We start from the raw sequence: 11779 nt of genomic DNA on the forward strand, positions 1-11779 counted from the left end.
AAACCTGACCCCCCCCAAACTAAAAGGCTTTTATCCCATAATGATCTTGGTCCAGCTGGTAGAAGAAAAAAAAAAAAAAAGCAAAGGAGGGTAGGGTGATCTTACAAAACAAGGTACCAGCGGTAAAAGCCTCTTAGCAGTGACACATGCAAGAATACCCCTCCATCCTGCTGCTCCACGCTGCAGCTGTGCTCCTGTGTAGCTGGAATAATTAATACAGTTTATATTGATACTCGTTCTGCCAAGTTTGGATTTTGGCTGTGATTTGTGGGTGAAGCTACTGTAGCTGGTCATCTTCTCAACTGTAAGCAGAAAGTAAACACTTACAGGAATTCCTTATGCAAGAGCCAGGCTCACTTCCCTTCTTAAGAAAAGAAAAGCTATTCTGCTAAACACTCAAGGAGGAAATATTTGTGGCTCCAGGTCACGGAAAGCTGAGTCCCCTCTTCCCAGAGAAAAAGGTACACAAAATAAAGAATGTTGTTAGCAGTAAACACCTGTTTGGTTGGTAACTACAGAAGAAATAAGAAAGCGTTAAGGAAGAAATGCTTTGAATGAAGTCATTATTTATTTCTCAAATACTGAGATGTCATAGATTCCTGCCAAGTATTTGTTTGCAGATGTTTTTGATTTAAATGCAAGTCTCATATTACCCGTAGAACACCCCTGCTACATAAATAGAGAGCTGTTGAAAGCAACAATACAACTACTCAGTACCAGTAAGATGAGAAGTGATTTCAGGGTAGACTCTAGCTACTAGATGGGGAATTTGTTGGCTTTTCTGGTGGTATATAAGAATCTTCCTTATCAAAGGCTGCTGAGCAAGTTGATGTAGTTAGACATAGGGAGCAAGAGTCCTCACTGCCTCTGAGACATGATCAAGCCAGGGAGTCTCTTTAAAGCCTGTGGAAGTTTGGGAAGTTCAAAATCCCAGCTTTAAAGAATTTTCTAGGGTTTTACCATTTTTATTCAATGGCAAATACAAGTTAATTTGAAAAACAACAGAGAGGAATGTTTGGGATCTTCCTGATAGCTCAAAGGATTTCCAGCCATGACCAGAGGTGTGAGAATCAGCTGCTTTGAGTAGCAGAGCTTGGAGCTTAGCTCAGGGCTGGATTTATGCAAATAAATTAAAAAAGCTAAAATGGCTTGGATAAGTGCAAGAACAGCTTAGCAATGGATTCACAATGTTTGAAGGCCTGCAGAAAGTCCATGGTTGTTCATTACTGCTGCTCTTTACCAAGACATCTGTGCAGATCTGGGGTGCCCCTTAGAAATTTGCAGTGGGTGTATTATTTCCAGGCAGATAAGTGCTGTGATGGAGGAAGTGATAGGCCTGCATATGAGCTGAACATCATGGAAATTTATCTTCAGTTTCATCCACGTGCTTTTTCATTGATGACCTAAACCACCAAACACTGACATTTTTTAAAGGAAATTTGAACAAATCTCCATCCCATTCAGAACTGCTAAAATAGGTGTCCAAACTGAATTTGCCTGGGCAAACCACAGAGGAAAGTGCGATTGGTTGTAATATGACTTTTGTATGAGCTGCCTTTGCGGTAGGCTGGGTCTTTGTTGAATCTTTCTCATATAGAGGGAAAAAAAAAAGACGGACCAGATAACTTCTGAAAAGGAAAATCAAAGGCTTTCCACCTTCCCAACTCCACAACCCAAAATGTCCTTACACCTCGCTCACTTCCCCAGCATTTCTGGTGTCATGGCCTTTGAAAAATTACCAGTAGCCTTTGAAAAATGAACTACAGATGCCCCCCATAAAAAGTGTTGAGGCAGCTGACTTCCCCTGTCCTGCCCTTCCTCTGGGCACTGACATCTGGAGCCTCCAGGACTGAAGTTCCTCAAACTTCCAGAAAATTACTCTCCCGTCTTGGTGGACCCCCTGCCCTTCCATTGCGCAGACTTCTCCTATTTTTGCCCTTTCCACTTTCTCAGCTTTTATTTAAATACCCTTGAACCCTCTTACCAGAAGAATCTTGGGAAATAAAGGATGAGCTGGCTTCTCCACCAGGAGTGTATGTGTGCAGGCTGAGCGTGTCGCTCTAACGCAGGGCTGGCCTTCAGCAAAGTTGCTTGTGTTCACCAAGGCAAAAATCGTATCTCCTGGAGCTCATGTGGTGTAGGTTGGTGTCCCTCAGATGGAGTCTATGACCTTCTGTTTGCCTTGGCTGGTGAGGCAGAGTAAGGCACTGGGTGTGTATTTGCAGCACCTAACCTTAGGTGCGAAAATGAAAGAGAAGTGGCAGCAAACAGTTCAGACGGTGGTGATTTGAATTTTCCCTGTTATTTAGCTGCTGGTGCCTTTTTGCAGAAGAAAGTGCTGGTTTAGTGTGAGTGTGTGTGTGTATTTAGCGGCTGGTGTGAGCTGGGTAAGTGCTTGTTTCAGAAGGGTAAGAGGGGACGTGTCAGCCCCATTTCTCCCATCAAATGAGGGCTGTGCAGGGGCTGGAGTGGGTGATGGGGCAGGTGACCCTTTCCTCCTGAAGTCGCCTGGCCCTCTGACAGCAGCCTTTCCCTCCCCTGCACAGAATCTGTATCACAGAATGGTTTGGGTTGGAAGGGACCTTAAAGACCATCTAGTTCCAACCCCCAGCCATGGGCAGGGACACCTCCCACCAGCCCAGGTTGCTCCCAGCCCCATCCAGCCTGGCCCTGAGCACTCCCAGGGATGGGGCATCCACAGCTGCTCTGGGCAGCCTGTGCTAGTGCCTCGCCGCCCTCACAGTAAAGAATTTCTTCCTAATATCTCATCTAAATCTAGGCATCCCCAGTTTTCACCATGAGGATGCCAGCTCTGCATGCAGCAGATTTGGAGTGCATCAAATCCCCCAACCAGTCCTTTTTTTCCATACTTCTTTTTCAGATCCCGTAAATATGCGGTGTCTCCCCCAGCTCTCCTCCTTGCCAGGAGCGGAGGTCAGAGAGTCGAGGGCATGGCTTTGCCCAAACAGAGCATACAGGAGATGGTGCAGATGATCAGATACAAATTGCTGGACGCTTTTGTAAGTTAAAAAAAAAAACAACATCCTTTTTCCATTGTGGTCATTTGCAGAAGCACTGATTATAGCATGGAGCTCTGCAAGATAAATATGTTTACTCATTATTTTTATCATGCTGTGTTATGTTTGTTTTTAAGTTTTATGGCTTGGATCAGACAGTCTGGACAGGAATCTGCTGTTTGCTGTGTGGTCTCGTGGGAGGAGACCCTGGGGGGTGATTGACTGGCTTGTGCCCATAGTCACAGACCCGCTGCTGTGGTGGGTTGCCCTCTCGCAGGGTCTGCTCCCTGCCTCTCGCACATGCCTTTCAGAGACTGGTCATAGCCATAACATGTGGAGCTCTGAGCTGGCCCTACTAATGCCTTCTCTGCTCGTATCCCTTCATCTCAGAGTGCACAGCTGCTCCTACAGGCTTGGCTTGCAATGGGCAGGGTTGGGCAGAGGCATCTCTAATGTGCACCACCATCCCAGCACCCACACTCATTTTCAAGCTGCTTGCGTTATATGCAGACACTACGGTGTTGCTTTGCCCCCGCACCTCTTGCATGAGGACAAAAAGTCTAACTTTGTCCTGTTCTCCCCATAACCCCCGACTTCTTGTTTTGGTATCTTGCAGCCAGAAATCACTGTGCAAAATCTGCCCTGCTACCTGCAACTCGGAAAGCCCTTCCTCATCTTGTTCAGCGATGGTGACATCAGTCAAATGGAAGGCAATGAAATGCTGAAGCTGGCAAAAGGAAGACCCCAGCAAGAGTTTGTGGCTTGCTGGTTGAACTTGTGAGTGTGTAAAAACCTCTTTTCTTCTTTCCGTTAGCTCGCTCTTAGCATTTCAGGGCAAGAAAAAACTGAGTCTGCAACTACTGAAAACACTATCTAGCGGGTAACGTGTCTCTTTGGTCTAAAATCGTCATGAGTTGGGAGGTCAAATCATTTGGCAATGAGTCAGTACGTGTTCTGGGCAGCTGCAAAATTGCACGACAAAGTAAAATTAGTAAACATTTAATTGATAGCAGATATAATTTTCAATAGAATAAAATGTTCTCAAAGATAGCATATAGTAGCTTGACCCTGGCTCTGGTGTCATTTGTATTTGTGTCACATGTGGGAGAAAAAAGTAGACTGGCCCTCCTGGTGTGTCTTCTGGTGATTTTCCACTGGCAATTAGAGGGAAGCACAACAAAGCAATTGCAGATTGCTGACTGGGGTAAAGGAAGTTTTCAGAAGGGACAGCCAGAAGCCCTGTAAGGCAGACTTAAAAAATATTCAAGAATCAAAATGAATCCAGGAACGAAGAAACAGAAGGTTGTAGGAGAGGGTTGTTGTTTTTTTTTTTTTCAATCCTCCCCTCCCTAGTTGCATTTTCAATTTTTCGCCTTGGTTTGTTTTGCCCAAGCCCAGAGACACCTCACTGTCTTAATCATAACGTCCTTTGAAGTCTGGGCAGTGCCTCGCAGCGTGGGCTGAAGTTTAACTAACAGGGAATGCACGTTTTTGAAGAGAAGACGATTTGTTTGCCAGTAATGCAGAATAGACGAGAGCCCCTGGAACTTCCCCACCTACACATCTGCCTTTGCACTCCCTTCCTGAGAAAGAGCTGTCCTTTGTCAGAGCAAAAGGGCATTGCCACAAAAAAGGGCAGAATACAACCATTGGCTTGGAAAAAAAGAGTAAGATAGTCCTAGAAAGAGGACCTCATTCCCATGGTGAGAGCCAGCTCAGACTTTGAGCATCACTCCTCAGCCTGAAGATAGTGTCAGAAGGACTTGGCATCTTTGTGGGCTTGCTGTCCCCCATCTCGATGTCCTCTTTTGGCTCTTCCTGTGTCACCTGGGGAAGTTGCCATTCCAGCTCCTCGGGCTGTGGGGAAACACCCAGCAGCTGTCCAGGGGCTGGACCACCTGAGCACAGCCCTCCGCATCAGCTCCTGCCTTTCCACCCGCTGCGGGCTGGCTGCAGCCGCGGGACAGTGGCAGCAGCTGGGCTGGAGGGAGCTAGTAGCTCTCCCTGCAAACAGGGGCTAACCACAGCAGGCTGCAGGACCTGCCCCCCTCCTGTCTCACCTGTCCTTAAAAACCTAGGATAGAGAATGTTCCACACCCTCAGACGGAGTTTACCCCAGCTTGTCCTGCTCAAGGATTTCTTTACACACCGAAGGTGCTATTCGCTTCCCCTCCATGGGACTCTAATGGCTTGCTTAAGGTGTTATCTTATAAATAACGTGGTGAGCTTCTACAGGTGTCTTGTAGGCAAAACCGTGTGCTTTGCTGGATGTGGTTCAAGGGCTTTGGTGCTTGCTTGGCGCTCAGTCCTGTTGTGCTGCCAAACAGCTGGTGAGCAAGTTGAATCTCCTCTTCCCATCAGGAAGAAGACTCCAGTGGGACGCGGGGTCCTGAAGGCATACTTTGCCACCATGCCATCGCTGCCTGTTCTTGTCTGGGTGAACCTTCATGCTGGGGGTGAGGTATTCAAGTTCCCATCAGAGCAGTCCATCACTGAAATGAACATCTTGTCTTGGCTGGAGAAGCTAAAAGCAGGACTGGAGATTCCCAGCAGTAAGTGGACACACGTTTGTAACGTTCCTAAGCACACACTGTTAGCTCCGGTCTGTTTATGAGAAGATGCTACGTGCAATAAATTGTCTGCCCTGGAATTCAATGATGGAAAAACTAGCTATGCTAGTTTAAGAAGTACAAATAGTCTGGCCAGAAGAGAATACCCACACTCACAAGTTTGCTTCGGGACTGTTTAATGTTCAGAGCCAAGCGTGAATAGTTCTGAATCAAATCTCTTCCCTGCAATAATCCCCAAACCTGACTGTGCTCTCTGGTTGCTGTGAACAGACCTTCTGAAACACAGCTTGCTAATAAAACATCTCCTGACTCCCAGTTGCAGGCATAAGAAATAGCTGCTCTTTAGGCACCTTCCAGCATTTTTTTGAATGGGAGAGGATAATGAAGCTGGTTTCTTGCTCTGGTCTTTGAGACATAAAGGGTTGGCTTGTACCATGAAGCTTTTCACTGCATCCCTTCTGCCTCCATCAGTCTGCTGAAGCTTTGGAGGAAGGCAGCACAGATATGCCTTCCTCATGTGTTACTTGTAGCCATGGGATGTTACAGGGATCCTGGGAATTGTTGCCTGCCAGCCGGCTCCAGGCTCTGGAATGGTGATGGGGTGGCTCCATTTGATCTTTGTGAATTTTAAAATGACCCTTTCAAAGCAAGTGTTCCCAAAAGCTGGTATCAGCCTGGTGGGGTAGGATGTGTAGGCTTCTACCAGAGCTTAAGACACCATTTCTGATCCAGAAACCACTGGGAGAGCCCTGTGAACCAGCTGTTCTCCCACACCTCTTTCCATTGCCACAGCTAAAGGCACCTGGCTGTCACATAGATCTCTGGGGAGGGGGTGTGTGCGCACACAGCTCACTGCATGGCCAAGGGCTGTGCCAGCCATCACAGCCTCCCTCCTCCGGCTTTTCAGTGCTACAAACTGTGTGATCAGTGTTAAAAGCGTAAATTAAAGAGCATCCTCTTAGAGGCTGCTTCTTCCTCGTGTAGATGGCGGTCTCCCCTCACTCCTAATGGCATCTCAGTAACGTGCGGTCGGTACCTGGGGCCTGAATGAAACATCCCCCCAGTGGTGGGCAGGCATCCAGTGTGGCCTTTGCAGTGGGGGTGACTGAGGACAGAGGGACCCTGCTCAGCCTTTGGGGAGCAAAGCCTTGGCCAGCTCCAGTAAACATTAACGCACCCCTGGCTGGTTTCATTTGGGTGGTGATATTAGTTCTGGAGGAAAGAGGGTGATCGTTAAGAAATTATCTTTAATTTCGCATTCACTGGCAGAGCAGAAAAAACCCCAGTGGGGCTGTGTAACTCTTGCTAACCTGGGACTGTATTTGTTTCTCAGGTACCTTGTCTGAGGAAGACTGGAAACCACCTCTCCCTGCTTACGACTTCCTTCAGATGATGGAGACCGCCATGCCTGAGCTCCCCCTCCACAGCTCCCAGCGCCGCGGGGACATGCCGGCACGGCACCTGCCCGAAAGCCTGGGAGGGGACACTGCTGTCCAGGAGGAGCAGTCCCAGGAGACCAAGGCAGAGAAAGTCGGGTCCCCTGGGAGGGACCTGCGGGGGACAGCCCCGAGGCTGGCAGCAAGGGAGAAGCAGGGCAAGAGGCACACTGAGCTCTGAGAGCTGGGCATCTCCCTGCCTGGGGCAGTGAAAGATATGGGACAGCGCCCAGAAAACCTTGTCACTTCCCCAGCCCTCCGTGAGCCTTTACACCAGGGAGAGAAGTGCTTTTAGCTGTAAATTAATAGTGAAGGGGTAAAACAGCCCCTAAGCCCGAGTGTGAGCGCCTGGCTGCAGGGTGCTGGCTGTTCTGCGGTGGCTGTGGTTTCTGATGCCAGAAACGTGTCTGCACGGCGCATGTCGGCCCCCCGGTGCTGTTGGGGTTGCATTTTTCAGTAAGCGGTGTGAGCAGATCTGCAGGGAGGTTGCTGTGAAGGAGCTCAGCCCACTCTATCGCTGGGGAGAGATGGGGTGAGCTCACCACGTGCTAGAGGCTCACCCACACAACAAACTACGCTGGAAAAGTCAAATCAGTGCAGCCCTGCTCTACAGTTTCTGTATGTCTCACCTAGACGCTTTGGTTGCCTCTAATCAGGAAGGGATGAGTGATTCCAGGTTAAAAGGCACATTTCTCTTCCCTGGGTTACAGTAGCTGCTCTGCTGATGTGTGTTGGCGAGCCCTGCTCTCAAAAAGTGGTTACGCCTGCGCTGTAGCCACGTGGAGCTGGGAGGGCAAGTGTGCCGTCCTCTCCAGGGCTGCTTCAGCTGGCACCCACTTGTGTTCACACCTGACTTGTGAACCGGATTTGTGAGCAATATCGTCCTCAGGGGTAAGAGCAGTATCTGGTTAAAGCAGTTTTGTTACAAAGGCCAGAGCTCAGGTCATCACAACAGCCGTGAATAGCTGGGGCAAAAATCTGCCAGCAAATCCGAAGGGCAGGCAGGGTGGAAGATGGCTTTGCTCAGTGCTGGCATTTTCTTGGTTACAAGCCCGGGGGTTATTTGCAGCCTCCATTTTTCTTTGCTCTCGGTGACAGCAGCAAGGTTGGTGCCTCCTGAGCTGGAGACAGTGCAGGGAGTGAGGTCTGCAGAAAGCCCAGTGCTCTGGAAATGAGGGGAGGGAGATGAAGGGCAGGGCTGGTGCAGCTGGGGACAGGTCCTTCCAAGGTGGGATGGAGCTGCTTCACATCCATATCTAGATGGGGAGATCCAAGACCTGGCGAAGTGGCTTTCCACCCTCTGCCCATCTCCTGGGGACAGCAGAAGGTCTGTCATTCCTTGCTGGAGGACCTGAGCCTGCAGGCCAATGTGGGCTGTGGACTGGGGCGAGCCATGCATTTGGAGGGAAGCTTTGTGTAATCCCACCCATGCCATGACGATCTCCCCACCCCGTTCAATAGACATCTGTTCCCTTTGACAGCACCGCTGGGAGGGTCAGATCCTCCTCCTTATGGCTCTGAAGTTACTGGGAAGGGGACAAACAGATGGTAAGGTACTGCTGAGAGCATTGTGAAGGCTGTATTTCTCGTCCTGCAAGCAGCCCACATGGTTGGGAGTGTTTTGAAATGCTCAGAAATAGACCATTAGTCCAAGGGCTCTCCTTGAAGCCCTTAATTGAAACAGACTGATTTTGGACTTAATGACAGGCTTAGAGCCAAAATGTGTGTATTTAAATAAGAAACTATAGCATGCAGATCGGAGCCTGCCATGCAGCTGAGTATTCCCAAGGGAAGGAATAGGTCAGGGCATGAACAGATCCTCTGTGAGTTCCCGTCATTCCTCTGCTGTATAATGTCGTTACACTGCTGGGCTCTACAAGCTGTACGTCGGTCATTTCCCATCCTGTCCCTACCGATGCCACTGCTGCCATTACAGCATCGCTTTCCCACTTGATGCAGGTGAAGTGCGATATTTGGGCTTGCCATTGATGTCTTCAATAAACTCCGTCTCAAATATAGTCAATCTGCATCTGCTTTGGGTGCAGCGTGTTGAGTGGAGGGGCTGGTGTCCTGGGCTGGGATGGATGCACCCCTACAGGAAGGCTCCCCCAGCCTGCCAAGCCCTGCAGCCGAAGGACCCCTTCCTTCAGCAGAGTTTGTGCAAGACAAGAAGCGTTCCCGCATCCTTGCTCTTTGCCGTGCATCCTTTTTCAATGGCATCCTTGCTCTTCTTTGCCGCGCATCCTTTTCAATCGCAGCCCTTCTTGCACGGCATCGGGGCGGGAGCTTGTCACTAGGGGTCAGTGCCACATCTTGGTTATGGCTGTAGAAATTGCTGCCTCTCCCAGTGCTGCTTAATTCATGCTGGAGCATTGCCACCAAAGTGCTGGGGGGTCAGAAACAGCGATCCGGTGGGGTCCCGTGGGCATGCTGGTAGCTAAGGGGTTGTTTGCTCCCAGGGGCAACAGCGAGCCTGAAGGGTTGGCGAGTCTCAGCTCTGCAGGCTTCAGCCCTGACATCAACAGCAGGATCCGTCAGCTCGAGCCTCCCAGCTGGGGTCTGGGGTGCCAGGAGCCCCCGGCCAAGCACAGCCAGTGGGTCCCTGCAGCTGCCAGTGCTATAAGTACCTGTGTTGACTTGGGGAAGGGACATGCTTGTGCATGTCCCACTGCTGCCAGCATTGAACTGGGTCGGCAGCTGTTTGCTGGAGCTGCTGACTGTGAGCATGGGTGTGGGTCAGGGTCCTGGACCACATCAGGGCACAAGGGCCTCGCTTTGAGTTCAGGCTTTCTTTAATACAAAACGTCTTTTCCATTGCGTAGCACAAGCAGGCACTTAGGGCAATCTATTGAGGCTATATGTGACAGGATATGTATGGGCAGGGAGAAGATGTTAGGGACATTGGGGACAGTTTGACTGTGGTCTGCATCCTACAGCACACTCATTCGCTGGAGGAAACATTCCTGCACGAGGTTGTTCTTGATAGCTGCGGCTCAGGGGACAGACCAGTGTGGAAGGAGATTTTCAGGGGACAGTATTTATGGAGGAAGAAGAGCTCTGGGCCTGGGGGCAGCGGCGAGGGATGGAGTACATCCCAGCAGGCTTGAGGAGCAGGATGCTGTCCTGCACACACTGCTTGGCAAAGAAGTGGAAGGCAGCCAGTGACTGCTGGGCGACTGTGCGCACATCTACCACTTCTCTGTGTCTCAGCACGTACTGATGCTGAACTGAGGCGAGGTTACAATGAACACTGATGCTATCAGCTCATTTTTCAACCATTTAACACTAAAAAACACATCTATCTGGGTAAACCACAGACCTGGCTCCCTAGATGATGCTAGCAAGGTGCAGGCTGAGCTGAAGAACTGATAAACTTTCTGACAGATACGGTATCAACTATTTATAGCTTCAGACCAAACTCTTCTCTTGATGGTGCTTTATTACAGCACTATGCCAAAGGTGGGCATTTGCATCTGCTTTGTGCGCTTTGGAGCCTTTCAGGGGATGTTTACATGTCAGTGGTTGACCAGAAGATAAAATGATAATACACACCCCGAAAAATAGATTAAGTGCTTGTCCTGGAGAACAAAACAATTTAAATTATTGTCCAAAACAATAGGAAATTCTCCATGTGCTGTGGTCTGAGTGATGTTTCGCCATCTTTGATGAGTCCTGCAGAGCCATCATCATCAGTTCGGAGGGAGGAAGGCTTGCAGCAGCAGTGCTCACTGCAGGGCAGAGGGAACATTAAGGGTGCACGTTGTTTTGTCCTTGTTTAAAAAGCTTTTAGAGGAAGAGTTACAGAGGTGCTCGCTGCATGGCTGGGCCATGGGGCATTGGATTGAATAGCATGAAAGCCTGGAGCCGGCTGCAGGACGAGGGTTCCCATGCCGTCTGCCACCCTCGGTGTTTGGTGCCAACTGACTCAGGAGCCAGCAAGCTCCCACCTGCTCCCACTGACGTCTTTGCTGGGTGCTCTCCAAACCATGGGACATCGGGAAGCAATTATGGCATTTCTCTCAGATTTTTCTCCCTTTGAGCAAAACGAGGATGGTGAAAGACAAATCCTTGCGGTGGAAGGTGAATTTTCCAAATCAGCTGTTCTCAGCTCATCCTGGAGCACTGATGGCCACAGTCCCTCCCAGTAAGCCTCGCTCCATGGCCAGGCTCTCATCTGGCTCTGCCATAGGGATACAGCTTCAGGGTGGTGTGAGAGAAGGCTGTGGGGAGGAGGTAGGAGAGGGCATTGCCTCCAGGAGGGAGATGCTGCAAGGCAGGAGCGGGGGCACGGGGAGGACACGTCTGCCTGTGTGCAGGCAGTGGCCGTGTCAGCGATTCCTGGCAGCGCTGCCAGGATGTGAATCAGGACAAGACCTGGTGGGCTGGCTTGTGTCTCTTGGGCTCGTCGGTGCCTGGTGCTACGCAGGGACAGGGGGTCTGGCAGGGCTGGGGGATGGTGGGAACCAGTCACTCCATCCCATCTGGTGGTTCAGCCTGGCAGAAATGCTTTCCCTGCTGCTACCTGACAGGGCAGGTTTGTCTCCAGCACAGCTTGGCCGTGGTGCCTGCCACGGGGCACTGTTCCCTGCCGCAGAGCCCTGCTGGCACTGACGGAGCTGTGGCTGGGGCTGTTTGCCCAGAGTTGCTGGGTGACACTGGTCTCCTGCTGAGGCTTTCTCAAATCACCTTGGGCAGGCAGGCAGCCAGCCCTCAGCCCGCTCTTGGGGGCATCCAGTTTTACAAGGCTGATGCAAAC

The 11779-nt window shown here is 50.3% G+C and overlaps 1 protein-coding gene across 3 annotated transcripts in view; it reads left to right on the plus strand.

Annotated features, from left to right (window-relative positions):
- The window catches only part of TXNDC16 (thioredoxin domain containing 16), a 41819-nt gene extending 32778 nt beyond the window's left edge, over positions 1-9041 (plus strand). For all 3 annotated transcript variants that reach the window (XM_040601519.1, XM_040601520.1, XM_040601521.1), the window contains 4 exons: positions 2882-3020; positions 3634-3794; positions 5379-5569; positions 6921-9041. In XM_040601519.1, the coding sequence (XP_040457453.1) occupies positions 2882-3020; positions 3634-3794; positions 5379-5569; positions 6921-7204 (775 nt within the window). In that variant the 3' untranslated portion in view covers positions 7205-9041. The remainder of the gene's footprint in view (positions 1-2881; positions 3021-3633; positions 3795-5378; positions 5570-6920) is intronic.
- The last annotated feature ends 2738 nt before the right edge of the window (positions 9042-11779 follow it).

The sequence above is a fragment of the Falco naumanni genome, chromosome 7 (genome assembly GCF_017639655.2).
Source record: "Falco naumanni isolate bFalNau1 chromosome 7, bFalNau1.pat, whole genome shotgun sequence".
NCBI classification, from domain to species: Eukaryota; Metazoa; Chordata; class Aves; order Falconiformes; family Falconidae; genus Falco; species Falco naumanni.